At 35.9% G+C, this 23,675-nt stretch overlaps 1 protein-coding gene across 2 annotated transcripts; it reads left to right on the forward strand.

Moving 5' to 3' along the window:
• Positions 1-17,763: 17,763 nt before the first annotated feature.
• LOC136389395 (C-type lectin domain family 1 member B-like) lies at positions 17,764-22,127 on the forward strand. Of its 2 annotated transcripts, XM_066361203.1 has the most exons (6): positions 17,766-17,972; positions 18,596-18,694; positions 19,679-19,798; positions 19,957-20,108; positions 20,422-20,528; positions 21,962-22,127. In XM_066361203.1, exons 1-6 carry the CDS (start codon positions 17,909-17,911, stop codon positions 22,104-22,106), a joined length of 687 nt encoding a protein of 228 aa, XP_066217300.1. In that variant the 5' UTR covers positions 17,766-17,908; the 3' UTR covers positions 22,107-22,127. The 2 variants fall into 2 exon arrangements, with proteins under 2 accessions (XP_066217301.1, XP_066217300.1); XM_066361204.1 differs by lacking the exon at positions 18,596-18,694 and having other exon boundaries at positions 17,764-17,972.
• The last annotated feature ends 1,548 nt before the right edge of the window (positions 22,128-23,675 follow it).

Here is a 23,675-nt window from a genome sequence, read left to right on the forward strand (position 1 = left end):
TGCATTCTCTGTAAGGACAGAATGACAATCAGCTTTTCTGCAAAGAAAGTGAGAGAAGTCAAATATTCTCCTTAGAAATCAAAATATTATAAATTTTAAACTGTCTGCTCTTTCATCATTGTTTTTTGCTATGAAGCAAAGAAGTAGTGCTTGGGAGTCAGTGCAGGATAGGGGTTTGAAATCCCATGATTCTCAATGTTTTAATAACGGGTCAGTTTGTCCTCTTTATATGTGTGAAAAGTCAGCTAATTCTGTATAGACTCATTGGTTGTGGTTATACTCACCTATATTAGATAATAAACAGGTAGATACACATACCAAGACAGGAAGAGGTATGTATTCACATGTACTGAGAACTGTATATAGTTAAAGACCACCCATGCCAGGCTGTTATTTTAAGAAATCCACACCTGGCTGCTGTTTTAAGAAATCCAAGTGTGGTACAAAGGGTGGGTGCAGCTGTGTTCCTGTTCTGCCGGTTGGGTCTGTCCCTCTCTCTGGGACCTGCTGGTGACATTTTACACACATATGTGGAGGATGTGCCTGTGACTGGGGAGAAGGCAACAGTGGCAGGAGAGGGCACTGGAGTGTAGAGAGGGCACCCACTTCCTCCTCCTCACCACCTTCCTAGCTTGGGACCATCCCGGTGCCCTCACACTCTCCCCCAGTATGGCCACCCTCCCTCTCTTCTCTCTACCACCCTCACAGGCAACCACCCTCGCCCAGTGCCACCGGTCTGTTTGGCCCTCCAGGCCCTTCTCCAGCTGGTCCCCTACGTTCCCCAAAGCCAGGCTGGTTTTAGAAATGCCCTTACAGCAACAAACCTTCATCTTGGATGCTGTACTTCACAAAAGTGGTAAATAATAAATCTCAGGGATTCCAGGATGGAATGGAGTAGGCAGACACAGACTGCCACCTCCCACCACCAAACTGGATTACAAACTAATTTAAGACCAATCATTGTGAAAAGCCAACTTTGGACATAAAGAACAGGACTCAAAAACCAAGGTGTACAGAAGAATCCACACCCACCCTGGTAGGGAATTCAGGGGCATGGTGGGGCTTCCCCACTCACAGGAGCAAGGGGAGGCTGAGGGTGAGGGTCCAGAAGAGTTCTCATTGCAAAGAGAGAGACCCCGAAGGTGGGGGGTCCTAAGTCATAGGACCGGAGCCCCAGCTTAGAAACACAGGGACTGGAAGAGACAGCCTGACAGTATTGAGTGAGGAGAAGAGCAAGAGCTCTGTTTATGGGAAGCAGCTGGTGAAAAAAGTGCAGCCTTAAAGGGCCAGCATAGAAAATATTACAGCCAATTGCCTGGCACTCCTGGGATGAGGAGGGCTGAGAGGACTGGCACTGCATGAGGAGAGTGGGGAGATCAAGACACAGGCATGCTCTGACCTGAGCTGAGCTGTCATTCTCCAGTGGCCAAGATGGCCATAACTGGGGAAAGGGTCACCCCCTCTGCTCTGCACAAGTCTAACATGGAACCAGGTGACCCACCTCCAAAAAGCTCTCCAGCTCCAATCAGCATGAAAGGTTGTTCAGAAAGGAGGAAGTAAAGGGGAGGGGAAGTGACTCAGATTTCCAAGGAGACCTGAGCTACACCTCCTCCTTCATACTGAGAACATGCCCTGCCCCCAGAGAGGCACTGGGCAGAAAACACCTTCAGTTTCTCAGAGGCCACATCCACCACATTCCAGGATACAGTTTCAACTGGGGTGGGAAAAAAACCAAAAAACAAAACAAAAGATACGCTCACTTCCCCCCTCTTAAACAGAGAATCGCCCTGCTGGGATCAGCAAACACAGAAGCTTCCTGCTGGGATCTGCAAACAAAGATGCTTCCTGCTGGCCTCAGCAAACAAACAGCGAGAAATTAAGACTTTTAAGAGGCTCTACTAGTTAAAGAGAATTAAAATCCAAGCAATCAGCAGAGGCTGAGGTATTAAGTCCTGGAGAAGAAGCTACATTCCATAAACCAACCTCAGACCCACAACTCTAACAAGCTTGCAAACCACACACAGAAAGAATGGGAAGACAGGGGAACATAAACCATATGAATCTACAAGAAAAATCCCCAGAAAAAGAACTGAATGAGATGAAAGTAATCAAATGGCCAGATGCAGAGTTTAAAATAATGATTGTTAGGATGCTTAAGGATCTCAAAGCTACCATGAATGGACTTAATGAGCACCTAAATAAAGAAATTGCAAATATCAAAAAGGACACTGAAATCATAAAACAGAATCAATCAGAAATGGCGATTACAATATCAGCAATGAAAAATACACTAAGGAAATCAACAGCAGACTGGATGAAGCAGAGGATTGAATCAGCAAATTTGAGGACAAGATAAATAAAAACACAGAAACAGAGCAGCAAAAAGAAAAGAGGCTCAAAAAGTCTGAGGAAACCATAAGAGAACTCTGTGACAATATGAAGAGAAATAACATCCACATCATAAGAGTTCCTGAAGGAGAAGAGAACAAACAAGGGATAAACTGTTTGAAGAAATCATAGCTGAAAACTTTTCTAAATTGATGAAGAAAAAAGTCACACAAGTTCAAGAAGCACAGAGAGTCCTGATAAAAAGAAACTCAATGAGGCCTAAACCAAGACAGATAATAATTAAAATACTAAAGCTAAGAGATAAATAAAAAATACTAAAAGTAGAAAGACAAAGGAAGTCAATTACCTACAGAGGAGTCCCCATAAGGATGACATCGACTTCTCAACAGAAACACTTGAGGCCAGAAGGGAATGAAAAGAAATATTTAAAGCAATGCAAAACAAGAGCTACAACCAATACTTCTTTATCCAGCAAGATTATCATTTAAAATTAAAGGAGAAATAAAAAGCTTTCCAGACCAAAAAAAAAAACCTCAAGGAATTCATTACAACCAAACAAGTACTGCAAAAAATGTTCAGATGTCCTGGCCAGTTGGCTCAGTGGTAGAGCGTCGGCCTGGCATGCAGGAGTCCTGGGTTTGATTCCTGGCCAGGGCACACAGGAGAAGCACCCATCTGCTTCTCCACTCCTCCACCTCTCCTTCTTCTCTGTCTCTCTCTTCCCCTCCCATAGCCAAGGCTCCATTGGAGCAAAGTTGGCCCGGGTACTGAGGATGGCTCAATGGCCTCTGCCTCAGCTGCTAGAATGGCTCTGGTTGCAACAGAGCAACACCCCAGATGGGCAGAGCATTGCCCCCTGGTGGGCGTGCTGGGTGGATCCCAGTCAGGCGCATGCGGGAGTCTGTCTGACTGCCTCCCTGTTTCCAACTTCAGAAAAATACAAAAAATAATAATAATAAAAATAAAAAAATGTTCAGAGGCTTGCTGTAGAAATAGCAAAGAAAAAAAGAAATGGAGAAAAAGAGGATTATAGATCTAAAGAATAAAATTGCAATAAACAACTACATATCAATAATAACCTTAAATGTAAATGGATTAATGCTCCAATAAAAAGACATAGGATAGCTGCATGGATAAGAAAACAGGAGCCATACATATGCTGTATACAAGAGACCCACCTCAGAACAAAAGATACACATAGACTGAGAGTAAAGGGATGGAAAAAAATATTTCATGAAAATAGAAATGGAAAAAAAGCTGGCATAGCAATACTAATATCGGACAAAATAAACTTTAAAACAAAGGCTATATAGTAAGAGATAAAGAAGGTCACTAAATGATAAAAGGAGCATTACAACAGAAAAATATAATTATTATAAATATATATGTGTCTAATATAGGAGCACCTAAATATATAAAACATATTTTGATGGACAAAAAGGGCAAAATCAACAGCAATACTATAATAGTAGGAGATTTCAATACCAGTCTAACATCAATGAATAGAACCTCCAGACTGAAAATTAACAAAAAAACAACAGCTTTCAATGACACACTAGATAAACTGGATTTAATAGATATCTTTAGAACCTTTCACCCCAAAGCAGCAGACTATACATTCTTTTCAAGTGCTCATGGTACATTCTCTAGGATAGACCACATGTTAGGACACAAAACAAGTCTTAATAAATTTAAGAAGATTAAAATCATATCAAGCAACTTCTCTGACCACAACAGCATGAAACTAGAATCAACTACACTAGAAAAACTGAAAACAATCAAACACTTGGAGACTAAATAGCATGCTATTAAATAATGAATGGATTAACAATGAGATCAAAGAAGAAATAAAAAAATTCCTAGAAATGAATGATAATGAGCATACAACAACCCAAAATTTATGGGACACAGCAAAAGCACTCCTGAGAGAGAAGTTAACAGCATTACAGGCATACCTTAAGAACCAAGAAAAAGCTCAAATAAACAACTTAACCCTGCTTCTAAAAGAACTAGAAAAGGAACAGCAAGTAAAGCCTAGAGGGAGTAGAAGGAAGGAAATAATAAAGAAATAAATGAAATAGAGGCTAAAAAAACAATATAGAAGATCAATAAAACCAAGAGCTGGTTCTTTGAAAAAGTAAACAAAATTGATAAACCTTTGACCAGTCTCACCAAGAAAAAAAGAGGGCTCAAATAAATAAAATTAGAAATGAGAGAAGAGAAGTAACAACTGACACAGCAGAAATACAAAGGATTGTAAGAGAATATTATGAAGAACTGTATGCCTAAAAATGAGACAACCTCAATGAAATGGATAAATTTATTGAAAAATATAATCATTCAAAAATCAATATGGAAGAATCAAAAAACCTAAACAGACCAATTACACCAAAAGAGATTGAAATAGTTATCAAAAAACTTTGAACAAACAAAAGTCCTGGGCCTGATGGCTTCACAGTTGAATTTTACCAAATATTCAAAGAAGAACTAACTCCTATCCTTCTCAAGCTATTTCAAAAAATTCAAGAGGAGGGAAAACTTCCAAACTCCTTTTATGAAGTGAACATAATCCTTATTCCAAACCAGGTAAAGACACTATAAAAAAACAACTATAGGCCAATATCCCTGATGAACTTAGATGCTAAATTTCTCAACAAAATATTAGCTAATTGGATCTAGCAATATATGAAAAAAATCATACATAATGATCAAGTGGGATTTATTCTAGGGAGGTAAGGCTGGTACAATATTCACAAATCAATCAATGTGATTCATCACATAAACAAAACGAAGGAGAAAAACCACATGATAATATCAATAGATGAAGAAAAAGCATTTGATGAAGTCCAGCACCCATTTATGTTCAAAACTCTCAGCAAAATGGGAATACAGGGAACATACCTCAACATAATAAAGGCCATCTAACACAACCCACAGCCAACATCATACTCAATAGGCAAATATTAAATGCAATCTCTTTAAGAACAGGAACAAGGCAGGGTGCCCCCTTTTACCAGTCTTATTCAACATAGTCCTGGAAGTCCTAACTACTGCAATCAGATAAGAAGAAATAAAGGGCATCCAAGTTGGAAAAGAAGAAGTAAAACTATCATTTGCTGATGACTTGATACTGTACATAGAAAATACTAGTCTCAGTCAAAAACTACTGGAACTGATAAATGAATTCAGCAAGGTGGCAGGTTATAAAATCAATATTCAGAAATCAGTGGCATTTATATATACCAACAATGAAATGTCAGAAAGAGAAATTAAGGAAACAATCCCCTTCACTATTACAATCAAAAAAATAAAGTACCTAGGAGTAAATTTAACCAAGTAGGTTAAAGACTTGTTCTCAAAAAACTATAAAACATTGATAAAAGAAATCAAGAAACATACAAATAAGTGAAAGCCACATACCATGTTCATGGATTGGATGAATAAATATTATTAAAATGTCTATACTTCCCAAAAGCAATATACAAATTCAATGCAATTCTTATTAAATTACCAATGTCATACTTCAAAAATATCAAACAAATATTCCAAATATTTATATGGAACCAAAAAAGAACACAAATAGCCTCAGCAATCTTGGAAAAAGAAGAATAAAGTGGCTGGTATCACACTTTCCCGATATCAAGTTATACTACAAGTCCATTGTACTCAAAACAGCTTGGTACTGGCATAAGAACAGGCATACAGATCAATGGAACAGAACAGAGAACCTAGAAATAAAATCACATCTTTATGGTCAACTGATATTCAACAAAGGAGGTAAGAGCATACAATGGAGTAAAAACAGTCTCTTTAACAAATGGTGCTGGAAAAATTGGACAAATGCATGCAAAAAATTGAAACTAGACCACCAACTTGCATCACTCAAAAAATAATTCAAAATGGATAAAAGACTTGAATGTAAGTTGTGAAACCATGATAATCTTGAAGAAAACATAGGCAGTAAGCTCTCCGACATCTCTCGCAGCAATATATTTTCTGATTTAACTCCATGGGCAAGTGAAATAAAGGACAGAATGAACAAATGGGACTATATGAAACTAAAAAGCTTTTGCACAGCAAAAGACAACATGAACAAAATAAAAAGACAGCCCACAAAATGGGAGAACATATTCGCTAACATGTCCAATAAAAGGTTAATAACCAAAATCTACAAAGTACTTGTAAAACTCAATACCAAGAAAGTAAACAATCCAATCAAAAATTGGACAAAATAACTGAATAGACACTTCTCTAAAGAGTGCATACAGATGGCCAATAGGCATATGAAAAAATGTTCAACAGCACTAATCATTAGAAAAATGCAAATTAGAACCACAATGAGATACCACCTCACATCTGTCAGAATGGCATTGATTAACAATACAACACAAAATAAGTGCTAGCGAGGATGTGGAGAAAAGCAAACCCTCCTGCACTGCTGGTGGGAATGCAAATTGGTGCAGCCACTGTGGAAAACAATATGGAGATTCCTTAAAAAATGAATAATAGAACTGCCTTTTAACCCAGCTATCCTACTTCTAGGAATATACCCTAAGAATAACGAATCACCAATTCAAAAGAAGATATGCACCCCCATGTTTATTGCAGCATTGTTTACAATCCCCAAGATCTGAAAACAGCCCAAGTGTCCATCAGTGGACAAGTGGATCAAAAAGCAGTGGTACATATACATAATGGAATACTATGCGGCCATGAAAAAGAAGGAAATCTTACCCTTTGCGGCAACATGGATGGACCTGGAGTTTATTATGCTAAGAGAAATAACCAGGCATAGAAAGAAAAATATCATATGACTTCACTCATATGAGGAATCCAATGAACAATGAGAACTGAGGAATGAAGAGAGGCAGAGAAGGGGTCTTAAGAGTTCAGAGGGAAAGGGGAAGAGAGGAGGGGATCAAAGAAAGAAAAGACATTAGTGAAAGTATATAAACATAAAACAGAGACAGAGGGCAGGAGAGTAAATTATGGAGAAAAGGGGGGAAGGTGGTGAGGGAGGAGGCAAAGAGGATATCAAGGAGAACAAGGGGGAGGGAGATATATTTGAGGGTACACTTGTAACTATATAAACACAACAAGTTAAAACTTATAAAAATAAAAGAAATTCAAGTGTGTGTGTGGAGAGAGAAAGAGTATGGGGAGAGAGCAGATGTGCATTGTTGGCAATGGGACAAAGAGAAGAAATTGATACCTATTAAAACTGTGTATGGCCTGACCTCTGGTGGCGCAGTGGAAAAAGCGTCAACCTGGAACACAGAGATCGCCAGTTTGAAACCCTGCACTTGTCTGGTCAAGACACAAGTGGGAGTTGATGCTTCCTGCTCCTCCCCCATTTCTCTCTCTCTCTCTCTCTCTCTCTCTCTCTCTCTCTCTCTCTTTCTCTCTCTCTCTCTTTCCTCTCTAAAAAATGAATAAATAAATAAAAATTAAAACTGTGTATGAATGGAGTCCCCTTCTGGCATGGCTAAATTCCTAATAGAATAATCTTCCCACAAATAACAACTAATATTCAGAGCAAAATTAAAAAAAAAAAAACTACCTGAACTTTCAGGAGAGTGAAAAAAAAAACAGGCAGATTCTAGAGAGACCGTGAGTGGCACATGGTAAGGTGTTTTTGTTTTTGTTTTAATTTGTTTGATTGGTTTAGGCCCGAGGGCAAGCCACAGACACTATCGCAAGGTCGCTAAAACTGCTATAGAAAACATGCAGCCTTTCAGGTCTGAAAAATCAGGAGATGCAGCTTGGGACAAACACAGGCATGAATAGTGTTGCGTATTCATTTGAAATGCTTTTTGTTCATGTTCATTTTCCCCCTCCTCAAACTAATGGTATGATCAATTAAGAAAAAAAGTTTGGAGGATTTGGATCATAATCAACTAAATTTCACTGCCAAAAATGTGGAAATGAACGATAAATCAATGTTTATGTTTACTACTCTAGGTAAATTAGGTAAAGGCAGAGACCATTGAAATGAGAAAAACTTAAATCAAATAGGTGATTATAGAAATGAGCACTCAAGATGTTTCCATCTCTATTCTGGTCTTTCATTCTCACCCTAGTTTATAAAGTCTGAGTTTTCATTTCCATTTCCCTGATTTTTTTTACAGCTTTTAAAGTTCCCTAAGAAAGTATTTAACCTCTCACTATTTTATATGAGATAATACTTGGGTAAAACAATAATGAAGTCTCTCACTTGATTTCTAGTTATTTCTATAAGGAAGGAGATTGATCAAATTTTCTAGACACTTTTTGCTGTTGTTATCCTAAAAGACTATATTACCTATGTAAAGCCAGTATCCATGGCCACCATCACAGCAGCCACCTGGCCCATGCAGGTTTGCATTGGATTCGGACGGTCGGTAAAGAAACAACGGAGCCAAAAACTGATAGGCCATTTTCTTTAATTCTAGCTTGCACCCGGCAGGCAAGTAAAAATACACACTGGGCTCCAAAACCCACTCACATTCAGTGCTCACAAAGCCACTGACTTATCCGAGTTTCCTAGAATCAAAGGTTTCTAGCTCACCAGCCTTATTCTCCTCAGTTCCCCATCTCCTTCCTTCTCTCTACACAAACTCTACACAAACTGGCATCTCACTCAGCACTCCGCCATCTTGGCTGCTTCTCCTGGCCACATGGCCTCTTTCTGCTCTCTGCTCTGCTCCCTCTGCTCTCTCATGCTAATCATCCCAAGAACCAAGAGCGCAAGCTCCCGCTCCGTCCCCATTTTATAGTGTAGAAATCCAAACCCTTTTAATCCAATATACAAAATAGGGAAGTCTCTAATACAAAGTCACTTCTCTGAGGCATGATTGGATTGTACCACCCCACATCAAAAAAGGGTAGGAAAGGCTTAATCCCAAAACCAAGCCCCAGGCTACAAGGATTCTGCCTGCCCACAGAGACACACATTAATATCACCTGGGCAACGGCCTCCACGTGGGCAGCGCCACTTTAACAAAGTGAGCATAATACATATTTTATCTGCCCAACAACCTATTACTAGTTTATAATTTTATTAATTTAGAAAGTACTGACTACGCGTTCCTTCTTTAAAAACTTCCAACATCTTTAAAGCTCATTTTAATAGATTGCACTATCAAATATCACATCTTGATGTGAGCATCTACAAAATTTTAAGACATTTTTCCTTATTTCTTTGGCATTTTTCAACTGTTTTCAGTCTCCTTATCCATTTCTACTTCTGTCACCATTATCAGTGATTTCAACATCTGTGTAGGCGATGATTCCAATTCCCTGGGCTGTCAGTTCTTGATTTAGTTCTGATAACTTTGACCACATGACATAAATCAGCCACCTACTCTGGTGACCATACTTTAAAGCTATGCTCTTCAATATTGTAGTGTCTAACTACACATAGCTATTTAAACTTAATTTAATTAAAATTTAAAATGTGTTTCTCAATCATACTAATCATACTTCAAGTGTTCTATAGCCACAGGCAGCTATTGGCTATGAATCATCACAGCACAAATATATATAACAACTCTGTTATGTAAAATTCTATTCAACAGGGTTGTGCTACAGTCTAGATATGTTCATTACCAATATAAGTACCTTCTCAATTACTTCAGTCTAAAATAGTTCACTCTCTAGTCTCAACTCCTGTGTTGCCCCCCACTCCTTGTAGTAATTCTATGACCTATAGTACTTTGATGTCCACTAAGATATCAAATTTAATGAGCATATCACCTTTTTATTATTATAAACCCTTCACATTTCATTTCCCATTTTATCTGGCTTAATCCATTTACCGGGGTCAAGTATAATAGTAATTTCTTTATTTCTTTTCTGTTTGTTTGTTTTTTTTGTGACAAGGACAGAGAGAGACAGAGAAAAGGACAGATAGTGACAGACAGGAAGGGAGAGAGATAAGAAGCATCAATTCTTTGTTGCAGCACCTTAGTTTTTCATTGATTGCTTTCTCATATGTGCCTTGACCGGGGGCTACAGCAGATTGAATGACCTCTTGCCCAAGCCAATAACCTTCGGCTTAAGTTGGTTAGCCTTGCTCAAACCAGATGAGCCTGAGCTCAAGCCGGAGACCTTGAGGTTTCGAACATAGGTCTTCCACGTTCCTGTCCAGTGCTTTATCCACTGTGCCACTGCCTGGTCAGGCTATAATAGTGATTTCTTTATGCACAACCACAACTTCATTGCTTATCTCTTCATCCATTATACACATCTAGAAAATGCAAGCTGGTTAAATCCAAATCTAACTACTCGACACTTGCAAACAAGTAGCTGAATGTGATTGTATGAACTCGTCTTATTTTATATTTTTCAATTAACTTCCTAGCACTCTTACTAATTAAACTATCCTGGTGATCTCCTAGAAGATTATTTCCAGATTCTCTTCTTTCCTCATCTCTCAAGTTTCTTTCTTTCCTCACACTAAATTAGTAACTTGACATTTTATTATCTTGAAAAAATAAAAGCAATCATTGTTTCACTGACCAAATACACACACACACACACACACACACACACACACACACACACACAAATAAAATTGCATCTATATGCATGGTAATATGATTTTTAACTATTTTTCATGGTTAAATTGTACAAACTCTTGTCAAAGTTAATTCCATCTATTCATTAAAATTTATTCCATCCATCTACTCGAAGTTTTTTGTTTTTGTTTTTGTTTTGTATATTTCTGAAGTAAGAAGCAGGGAGGCAGAAAGACAGACTCCCACATGCACCCAACTGGGATCCACCCAGTATGCCCACCAGGGGTGATGCTCTGCCCATCTGGGCCTTTGCTCCTTTGCAACCAGAGCCATTCTAGCACCTGAGGCAGAGGCGGCCATGGAGCCATCCTCAGCACCCAGGCCAACTTTGCTCCAGTGGAGCCTTGGCTGCAGGAGGGGAAGAGAGAGACAGAGTGAAAGGGGAGGGTGAAGGGTGGAGAAGCAGATGGGTGCTTCTCCTGTGTTCCCTGGCTGGGAATTGAACCTGGGACTTCCACAGGCTGGGCCACCGCTCACCACTGAGCCAACCGGCCAGGGTCTACTCAAAAATTTTTAACTGTTTAATTTTCTATCTCTTTCTATCTTTGCAATTATTAACTTTTAAAACTAGTTTACTCACTTTAACTTACAGATATGTGATATAATATCTTCTATTTTTAAAATAATCAAAAAAAGTCTTGGTCACCCCCCTCACAAATTACATACACACTATCAACTCATTTATTTAATTCTCTTAATAAGAAGGTTCAAAAAGCTATCTACGCTTGTTACCTCTTCCTACTTTTCCTGAACTCACTCTAATCAGGCTTTTCTTCCTCATTATTCTAGAAAAAATGTTTCTGTATAAGTCACCATTAACCTCTACAGTAACACATCCAAAGCTATTTCTCAGGATTTATCTTAGCCTACAAGCAACATTTGACATAACCAATTATTCCTTTTTCTTAAAATTCTTTTTCAAAAAATAATTTGTTTTCCAGGATATGATTTTCTCTTTCTGTCTCTTTTTTTTTCTTACTTCACTATTTAATCCTTCATCAGATTGGTCGATTCCTCTTTATCTGACTTCCAAATGCTGCTGTGCCCCAGGATTCAGTACGTGGACTTCTCTCTTCAGTTTATACTCATCCCTGGATGAACTCTTTTAAATTCATGGCTTGAAGTAACAGCCAAACATTGATGACCTCCAAATGTACATTTTCATTGATCCCCAAGACCACAGAGCTGACTGGAGACATAGAATATTTATTTAGATGTGTTATAGAATTTTTAAAGTTAACACATAAAAAAAATGAATGTATCCTTTCCCCATGTATTTTACTCTATGCTTCTCCATCTCAGTAAATAAAAACATCATATGTAAAGTTTTTCAGCCAAAAATTTAGAATCACCTTTGGCTTTTCTTGCTGCTCTCACATGGTAAAAAATATCCGGAAATACTTTTTATTATAAAAAAAAATAAGAAAAATGCAGGTATTTAATATAGAAATATTGTCAATTTGTGATACCTTAAAAGAAATACTGAGTTTATATGATAGAAAGTTATATTATCTCTCTCTGCTCTTCAATGACCATTCATTTGCATAGAATATGCCTATTTCAGAGAACATTTTTTAAAAAGAGCTTATATTAGATAGTATCTACAGAATGGTCACAATGGGAAATAATTCAAAACTATTTACAAGAAGGGATAAAAAAAAAAGTAAAAATTAAATTTGGAGGCATCAGAGACCTAAAGAAAATAAAGATAAAAGTAGAAAAAAAAATACTGGCCACAAGGAGGAGCCAGAGGATGAGTATAGGATGAAATTTATTTTGAAATGTATATTTATCCAGTGGGTAATAAAATATCCTGTTTAAAATAAAAGGCTATGAAGACAGACTAATTCAAAATATGAATCAGCATTTGTTTGTCCTATGACAAACCAATTTGACAAGTCACTTAACCTTTGTGTTTTTCTTTTAATTAGTAAAATGGGCATAAATATAACACCTACCACCACCAAGGTGATTAATATTATATAAGCATATAGAAGCAATAATAAATGATAGCTATCGCTATTATTATATCAGCAGTCAGCTGAAACTGTTCTGGATGACCTTAAAAATGGAAAAAAAAAATTGTGCAATTGCCCAAGCACTTTTAGTAAAAGCTAAACAGACCAATTCAAATGAGCACAACCAGCGCCTGCCCCAAGCCTAACCAGTAGAGCCTATTGTCTAAATTTTTTTCTTTCATAGCATTTATCATGACCCAAAATTATCTCGTTCTTTTTTTTTTTTTCCTTTCGCTATCGGTGTTCACCACCATCCGCTAGAATATAAGCTTAATAAAGGCACAGCTCTTATATGTTCTATTCATCAGAAAATGAACAGGGCTTGGCACACAAGCAGTAATTAATAAATATATGTTCAAATAATTGACTTACTAATTGTCTCTGCCATGTAAGTGACATAGTGACTTTAATAAGACACCTTAATTCAAATATACTGTGATATAAATTCTCAGTTTAAATGTTTGATCAATTCACTCATTTGTACTCATTCAAACTTCTATAGCTTTGTTCAGATGTTTGCCTTGCCTGATAAACATTCCTTTTTTTCTCTTTTCTATTCAATTTTTGCCTTTTCTTCAAGTCTTATATCTTCTATTTTATTATTATTTAACTTGTTTATTTACAGATGTTTTGTATGTGGTATATGATAAACTCAGTGGTATGGATGCAGTCTAACACATTTTTCCTTCATTTTCTCTACCACTTTTAAAAAAATGTTTTACCCCAGTAGCTGACTAATTATTATTCATTGTTTAGTTCATAAACATTTAATAAAGCTTACTTTAGATTTCAGTCCATGTGTTTAAGCTTTCTGAAAATAAAAGAAAAAACATTAATTATACATTTTTCAGAACAAGAAATCCTAATTTTTTCCAAAAAAATAAACAGTATTTAATGTGTGTAAGAGGTTAGCAAGAAAAGGTGAACAAACAATTATAATGCAGTGGGCTGAGAAAGGGAACAGTATATCACCAATAAATGAACCGAAGGCTTAGCTTGAAGGTGAGGCACATTAAAAAGTCTATAAAAAGCTATCACCGCCCTGGCCGGTTGGCTCAGTGGTAGAGTGTCGGCCTGGCGTGCAGGAGTCCCGGGTTTGATTCCCGGCCAGGGCACACAGGAGAAGCGCCCATCTGCTTCTCCACCCCTCCCCTCTCTTTCCTCTCTCTCTCTCTCTTCCCGTCCCGCAGCTAAGGCTCCATTGGAGCAAAGTAGGCCCAGGCGCTGAGGATGGCTCTATGGCCTCTGCCTCAGGCGCTAGAATGGCTCTGGTTGCAACAAAGCAACACCCCAGATGGGCAGAGCATTGCCCCCTGGTGGGTATGCCAGGTGGATCCTGGTCGGGCACATGCAGGAGTCTGACTGCCTCCCCGTTCAGAAAAATACAAAAAAAAAAAAAAAAAAAAGAAAAAAAAAGCTATCACCAACTGCAAAATGCTTAGTTTCTTTGTATGTTTTTAATTTAGGGACACTGTTATAGCATTCAGAGTAGTCAATATTATTTTCTTTTCGCCTTTCTCTTTTACACATCTACAACCATCATTATATTCTGTTCAGTCTTATCCACAATGCTATGCATTTCACTGGTTTCCTTTCTTCTTGTAGCTACAACTTGTCATTGTGATTCTAGTGTCTTTAACTTATTCTTCAGCTATCAACATAATTAATGGAGCTTGTTCAATGCCTAAATTTAAAAGACATCATACTGAAGTGGAAAAAATTTAGAGGTAGATGATACTATTTTTCACAAGAAGTGTGATAATAGCAAAAGTCCCAAGATTCCTTAAACTTCTCTTTTTACATATTAAGTAAAAATATTCATTGTACATGTATGTATTTATTCATTCACTCACTCACCAATATCTACCAGATGGTAACTCTATGTCAGTCACTATTTTAGAGTCATGGAATATACTCTTGAGGGGATAAATGACAAAAATTTACATATCTAATAAGACTCTGTGTGTCAGATGTAAGTGTTACAAAAAAGACTGAAGCAAGTAAGAGGAATGAAAACGTGGGCTGGTGTGTGGTGAGGTGAGGGAACTTGTTCTAAATACTGAAAAATAAAAGTTAGATAGCAAAAATCTAAGATTTTATGCTCCATAAGGACTAGTACCATGACTTTATCCATGAAAACTCTATCATTTTAAGTGTCTGAAACATAATAAACATGACTTAAATATTTACTTTAAAATAAAAGAGGTGATTTATGTGAAAGTGCCTCTTAATTTCTAAAATATTAAACAAATAAAAGTTTTTATCCCAATTAAAAATCATAAGGTTGTTTGGAATAAATAACTTTTTTCAGCTTTTTTTAGTTTCCTGAACAAAAAAAAAAAACCCAAAGGAGCAATAAAATATTCAAGCAAAAATAAAATATGTTATTATTGTAGTATGATTAAGAGATATCTAGCAAAACCTCTGAATTTGAGAAAAGGAAAATTTTATTATATCTGTCTGTTTTTTCTGCAGTTTTCTGATAAATTGTTGCTGAGTAATTCAACTTGTATTTATAGGCTACATAGAGGGAGAAAGCAGAATTAAGACTAAATATTATCAGGAGCTCCTTTGACCATAAGAGTCTCTGTATTCAACTAGCACATAACTAACACCACAAAGCCATGCTTGGGAAATACAATAAAAGCACATAGACTTTTATGAAACATAGATCTAGAAATAAGACTCCTCCAGTCTGTGGTTAGAGTTATAAAAGACTCCAAAACTAATATGAATTACAATCCAAAAGCTAAGAAATAGCAAATGAATATTATCTGAGACTTCGTGTTACCCATTTCAGCATTGCCTACTTCTGTTGTGAAAATGTACGGTTTCAAACACTAATGAATCAAGAAGCAAGACCAGCATGTTCCTGGTGGTTTACTAAAAGAATAAATGGAATACCTTTGTAACTAAGCCAATTGCCTCAGACCCAGAGAACATGGAAATCCAACAGAGTCAGCTAATTGTTACGTTTCATGCCTTCTTAAATTTTCTGTCAATTGAACAAGAAAATGTTCACAATAATTATAAGGGCTTTCAAATGTCTATATATCTTTCATTTACATACTTGAGTTATTTTAACTGTAAATTCTCAGAAGTTACCTACTTGGCTACTAGGAGAACAGTCTTCTTTGAAAAGGTATCATTTGAACCATAACCTCCACATTCTTATTTCTGTCACTGAGGCACAATTATTTTTTAGTGTTTCTGTGTTTAGGGGGGGAAACCCCACTAAAGTAAGGCAGTATCAGAAAAGAGAGAGAGAGAGGAGTTAGGTAAAAGGAAAACCTCAGGACCAGGTACGTGAGCAGATGTGGGCAATAGAAGAGAAGGAAGGTCAAATGAATTCTCAGGCCATGCTGGCAGCCTGAGGTGATCAAGCACTGACAGGACTCTTCAAATCCGCTTTGGCTGAAATGGAAGTTACTCAAACGGAGGCAGTGGTGGATAAATGGTAGCATTTACCTTGCTTATGACTGAGAATCATTGAATATTGTAACTGAGATAAGAAATTTAGTGACAAAAAATGGGTTTAAGAATTTAAATTTTTTTGATTACTTAATTTTTAGCATATTCTCAAATTTGACTTTTATTTAAAGTAAGTGGGATTTTATATTAGGGATTGGTTTTTCCTGAAAATTCTCAAACCATGCTAAGTTTGGCTTTTTAAAATCAGCAGTGCCTTTCATGTTTGTTTTGTTTCTCCTTTATTCTCAAAATAATTCAAGGTGTTTATGGAAACAAATTTTAAAATAAAAGATTATTTTAAGTGAATCAACAAAGAATTTAGAGTGAAGAAGATAACAGGAAGAAAAGAATATGTGTACAGGATGTGGTAACAGGAAAGTGAGTAAAATATCTACCATGAGATCCTATGTAATTACTGTAAGAAAAAGTAAAGTCTAACCCTCTATTAATTGAAGAAAAAGTAGCAAGAAGATCAGTTAGAATACATGTGCTTAATAGTATGAGAAGAAGAGAAGCTTTTCTAATCATGAAATCTTAAAAAAATATATAAGAACTACCCTAATTACAAAGTAGATAACACCCTTACCAATATTCTTACAGTAAGTACAGAAGCTAGCTTTCTATGGCAGTTCTTATATATACTTTCAATGTAAGTCAAAATAACAAAAATTCATTTCATAAAATTAAATGTATGGAATACATATTATATTATGATGTAAAAGGCATTTTCTCTAAAAATAGCTGTTCGGATATAAACCACTATACTTGAAATTATATGATTTCATTGAATTAAGATTTTTCCATTCCTGGAAATACATTTGAAAGTGCAAACATTATTGAAGGGCAATACATCAAGTCACTAATTCTGTTATTTCACTTGGTTTGATTGTTTTCCTATAACACCTAAACCTAAGCAGTGTGAAGCCTGCCTCATGTGGAGTCCTTAGTTTCTGAAGAAATTGATTTGAGGAAGATGCAGGCATTTGGTTAAATTCTAGGTCATAATTAGGAATGGTTCTTTCTAACATTAAGACCATAAAACATCTAATTTAGTCCATATTTAATCAAATGATATTAGATTTTCTCCTCACCATGGGATAGACTGTGTATTTGCTGATGTTTTACCCTTGAATTATCATCAGAAATTAGTTCATTTAAACAATATTATTTAGTTTGTTAGGGTTTGTTCTTTGAAAGGATACACGTAATGGAATATTCTTCAGAGTTGAAGATAAGGTAACAAGAAACAAATGCTGTTATCACTCCCTTTCTACAACTTCTTATTATCTTTGGGTTTTTATGTTCATAATTTATGTATCTCTAAGCAGCTATGAAAGAGCTCCCTAGAAAAAAAGACAAAAAATGGAAAAAAAAACTGCCCCAACTAACTCTTGGCTCCACCTTATGAGAAAGAGGAGGATCACAGACTGACAGACACTGAAATCATAAAAGTGGACACTACATTTTGCAAAGTCATTGGATCCCAAGCTCACTTGCAGAGCAAAGAAAGCCATGCAGGATGAAGATGGATACATCACCTTAAATATCAAAGCTCAAAAACCTGCTCTCGCCTCAGGTAAGAATGCCTAGAGCCAGCAATTTGGAAATTAATTATTAAAATGGGTCAATCCTACTTTCCTTTTTTTATTTTTTACTAATATAGCATGTATAGTTTTTTGGGGGTTTTTTTGAATATTTTTTCTATAGCATTTGAATAGCATCCACATAGGTTCAGATTGACTTGTTTAGAATACAAAGAAGAAAAGATCCCAGTAGGGTACACTACTTTAGACTTATAGAGCTTAATGCCAGAGGGAATAGAAACCATGGAGGTAAAAGAAGAGAATTTAAAACCCCCATTTTTTAAGATGTTAGCAAATGGGTATGAGTCTCTAGGTCATGCTAATTAAAGCAATTATTTATGGGGATGACCACAAAACAAAACAAAGACAAACACCCAGGATCTTAACAGCTAGTTACATTCTGACTCAGAGAAGTCCTCTGAGGATGGGAATGGATGTGTGGACTGGGAGTGGGTTGTGATTATTGTTGATGACCACCAAGGAGACACTGGCAAGATCTGCCAATGGCAGTTTTCATCACTCAAAAAACCCTAAGAAGGCAGGGCCGGGAGTGTCGCGCTGCCCTATAATTATGCCACACCACCTGCCCCCTGGCATCTTTATTGTATGCCCACAGTTGATCCTGCTTCCTTATCACGGTGGCGAATGATGACTTTGATTCTGATGGTCTTGTGCATTGGGCTGGTTATTGGGCTCGTGGCTCTGGGGACTGTGTGTAAGTATCAACTCATTGCCAAAGATTACCTCTGAGAAAGGCGATACCTAAGGATCCTGGAGTATGCCACTATACTTAATGATCCCTCTTTGTCTATTTGTCACTACTCCAATTATCCTATACATGGCTGTCAAGGTAGTCTCATTAAAGGGGAACTCCAACCTTTCCTTCTGTATTAAAATCATATTTTAGATGCTTTTATTAATTAAAATTATTTTCAAGAATTTTAAACCAGTCCTTAAGATTCTCCTCAGCATAGATCCTTACTATCTTTTAAAACATTGTCCCCTATCCTGCATATCTTAAGATCCAGCCAAAATGGAGTTCTCTTAGTTACACAAATAAATCTTGTCCCTCTGCCTGAGAATTCACTTATTCTATTCCCTCTTCTTAAGATGCTCTTTTTTCCATCTTGTTTATTATACTTAATTTATGAATATTTTTCTTTCTATAAATATAAAAGCTTTCCAATATCATATTATCATCCATGTAGTTATTGCTTATGTTCTTATTTATTTTTTCATAACATATTTCAGAATCTTTTCCTCACCATTTTTTATTTACTTATCTCAGTACTTTCAGCATAAAAAAATATCTTTTAAGTAAGTGAATATTTTAGTATTACATAAAAAAATAAGAGTTTATTCACCTTTTTTGTGAAATCTACTTAGAAATTCATATTTAAGGAAACATTTAAAACAACTGCCGTGGACATGAAATTTGATCATGATATATTTTTTTTATTTATGATTATTTCCTTTAAATAGTTCACTTATTCTTTCAGACAACCCTCAGCTGTCAGTTTTGCTTAGTTCTTAATTGTTCTTTATACCCCCCTTACCGGGATCCTCTTTCTACACTTATTTATTCATGTGTATCTAGTAAATACTTCATAGATTGATCATCTTAGTGGAATTAATTTACTGAAAGATCTTTGATACTTATTATCCTTATTACAGATTATTAACTAATTTTTACATCTAGCTGTCACACAGCAAAACTACCTACAAACTGAGACTAAAAATCTCTCAGAAACTCTGCAACAACTAGTAAACCTGTTCTGCCAAGAATTAATAAAGCAATCAGACTCAAAGGAGAGTCTCAGTAAGTATGACTCAGTAGCCTTTTTATCTCCCTTACCCCTGGAGTATTTCTGTGAAACAATCTCTGGAAAATCTTGAGTTCTATTAAGAAACATTCAATTCAGGGGTAAAGTAAGTTCTAGTAAAAACAAAGATTCCTATGCTTGATTTCTCCTTGAGGTCATCCATGCAGTCCGTGTGACAAAAACTGGAGATATTATGGAAACAGTTGTTATGGATTCTTCAAGCACAACTTGACATGGGAAGAGAGTAAACAGTACTGTGCCAAACTGAATGCCACTCTATTGAAGATTGCCAACCAGAACATTTTGGTAAGGAGATCCATGTCAAATATTTTAAAATAATAAGGACAAAAATCTGAAGTGAAACATTTGATTTAAAAAAAAAAATACATTTCTCATGCCTTCCACTTTGTGCTGATCTGAGAATCTTATCAAGCTTAATAAAATACAACATTTTGGGGGTACAATTCTAAATATCAAATATAATTAATTGATATTTACATAGACATATAATCTAACTTTGGGGGGGGGGGTTCCAGGATCTTATAATGAAGCTTTGTCTTTACATCTTAAAAAACTCTGTAAGCATTCTCACCATTATATTTATCTGTGTTTGCAACAGGAATACATCAAATTCAGGACTGGATTAATGCGCTGGGTTGGATTATCCCGCCAAAACTCCAGTAAAGTCTGGAAGTGGGAAGATGGCTCAGTTCCCTCCAAAAATATGTAAGTCACTGGACACTCAAAATACAAGGCAAGACTAGCACTTTTTATTCCTGGATACTCTACCTTCTTCATTACAAGTTACTTAAGAGTTGGGAGGGGCTCTGTACCCTACTGCAGGTTATATAAACAGAAACTGAGTAACTTACACCCTATCCTAACAAGAACATTGGTAACAAAACAATTTTACTTTTTCTATTCTCCCATTCCTCTGATCTTTATCTAAGTCACAATCCACTTCTATATCCAATATTGAAACATTTTATGTTTTTTTTTTGTTTTTTTTTTTAGCTTAAGCTAACTCTCCACATATATTTAGAACAAAATTATCCTTTTTATTTTATGGTTGAAAGTTATTTGTGGGTTCTTCTGACTCTTCAGTAATGTTTTCCCACTCTTCCAACTTGAGGGTTTCCATAAAACAAGCACATCATCATTCACAAGGTGGTTCTAATGTTCATGTTATAAGGCTCTGCCCCTCTACAAACAACACAAAGGAGCCAATTATGTTAAATTTTTAACGTGGCTTCACAATCTTTTGTCTCGATACCTTTTGTTCATCTCTTATATTAAAACAGCAATGTCTCTCCCGTTAAAAGTTAAACCAGTTAACTAAAATTGGTACAATCTATTATTTAAATTTTTAGTTATTTTACCAATATTTTTTAAGTATTTAATTTGAGTAAGAGACAAGGATACTACAACTACAGCAAGCTTTTTCATAAACCTTGGGCTATATCTCCTATCACTTGTTGCCTCATTCACAATATCGCAAGCAAACTGGTGTTCCCTCCGTTCTTTCAACAACTCAGTATCCCCCAACGATAATGTAAATTCCCCAGTAGAAAGGACCTTGTCTTTCTTAACCACTGTATCATCACCACAGAAAACAGCTTTGCCAAATAGTAGGTATTCCATAGATATTTGGCAAATGAATCAATAAATATACATTTTTTACTTCTCATCATAAGCAGCATAGCAGAGAAGCAAATTAATAAATAATTACAATATAGTGCACTGTCTTACATCTGCTACCTTATAATATAAACTTTTATTTCAAAAATATATATTTAACCAACTTCCTTTTACGTGAGCTCATTTCCATCCTGTGCAGCTACTTGCCCTCCAAGGCTCCCCTATCTTCTCTCCACTCATCTAAATTCTACCCTTCCTCAAGACAAAATTAAAGTATTATCTTTTATAAAAAAGATAATCCTTCCAGTCACTTCAGATCCCTATTCATCACTTTCTCTGGACTACTATTGTACTTATTGTTAACTTGCTGCTTACTCTTATTCTACATTAAATTAGCATTGAGCTATTCAAATATACATACTTTATACTTCCAAGCAGTTTCTCAGTGATCTGAATGTTGTGTTTCACTTTCTTTTCCTTATAGTGTTCAAAGGAACTCCTTCTACCTTTTTTGTTCACAGGTTTCAGCTTACTGAAAACAGAAGGGAAAATATGAATTGTGCTTATTTTCATATTGGGAAAATTCAGCCTACCTTCTGCAAGAACAAACATTATTTAATGTGTGAGAGAAAGGCAGACCCTGCAAGGTTGGACAAACTATTTTAATGCAAAGAGAGGGGCTGCATGTCACAGACAAATGCTTGATTATATAATAAAAGATCTGGTTGAAAGAATCTGTAGCCATAAAATTACTTCTTTTTCCTGTTACTACCCTTCGAGTCATCTTTACATTATGTTTCCTACCAACATCATTAGCCCTTTTCTTTTATAGCCCTTTACACTAAGGAATAACTTAGTCCTTTCTTCATACATCCCAAAGCTAGTCTGTGAGTTGATCATTTGTTGCCCAATTGGTTTTTTTTCTATTAATTTTCTTCTTGTCTCCCATTCCTAATTAGGTCAACATTGTATGACTCACAGCATCTTCAGACATTAACAGAAATATTTCAAATTGAAACAAGAAAGGTTAGGGATTAGTTGTCTTAAGCAGTACAAAATATTTAAGTTTGAAAATTACATAAAATATCTCAGTTTCAAAGACAGCATAATGTAGTGAAAATATATGGAATTTGGAATCAGTAGAATATATTAGATGCTGTGATCATTTGCCTAACATACAATCATGGACTAGTCATGTAGTCTTTTTAACTTCCATTTTCTCATATTTCAAGTAAGACCATACCTACCTTCTAAACCTCACAGTTCTACAAAAGAGAAAATAAAACTTCGGAGTATTAACTGTATCAGAAACTCCACAAAGGGAGATGCATGACTTTCCTATTTGCTATATTCTATGTTCATCACCAAGTACAGTTTCTACCTCACAAGAAACAGAAAAATGTTTACTTCTCATTGTGTGAGATAGCTCATTATAAATCTCCACAATCAATAAAACACTATAAAAATATAATTTTTATTCCAAGTCTACCTCATGTAAGACTCAACAGCAGTAATTTTCTGTGCAAAGAAGGGAAACAAAATTTGCAAGAAATCTGATGAGTTTAAAAATGAACAAATGCTTCTTAACAAGGCCACAGTCTAGGAGACAGAACAGCAAGTAAAAATACTTTATCTAGTTCTTTTCCTGACAGATCTATGCTTGGTTTTTGCTGAGTAGCTCATGAAATATATATAGATATGTGGGAAGGCACCCTTTCACAGGATAACAGGCACACATTGCATTTCCTTGTCACAACTTCCCTGAAGGAACTCTTTCTTCTTAAATTAGTAGTAATAAAATTCATAAACATGATTCCCAAACATCTCAACTGAGAGGTTTGTTAAAACACTAGATGTTCAAGTACAAATAGTTACGGTACTCAGTTGAAAGGCTGAGGAGACCATCCTGTGTTTTTGATAAGCTCCTCTACTTGATTCTGATACAAGTCGTTTTGAATACATTTCAAGAAACATTACTTTAGAACTTAACCCCTATGTAGCTTTTGGTAAGTTAGTCTCTTTCAAACTTAGTTTCTTTATGTATAAAATGAGTTTAGTATTACTACCTTACTAACAATGTAATTGTGAAAATTATTAATGTAATTATATCTATAAAACATCGAACAGAATACCAGGCATGTAATGAACACTCAGTAAACATGTATTACTTTTATAGTTTTGTGTACTGACATTTAAAGACACTTAAATATCTTGTTTTATACTATCAATAAACAA

The sequence above is a fragment of the Saccopteryx leptura genome, chromosome 1 (assembly GCF_036850995.1).
Source record: "Saccopteryx leptura isolate mSacLep1 chromosome 1, mSacLep1_pri_phased_curated, whole genome shotgun sequence".
NCBI classification, from domain to species: Eukaryota; Metazoa; Chordata; class Mammalia; order Chiroptera; family Emballonuridae; genus Saccopteryx; species Saccopteryx leptura.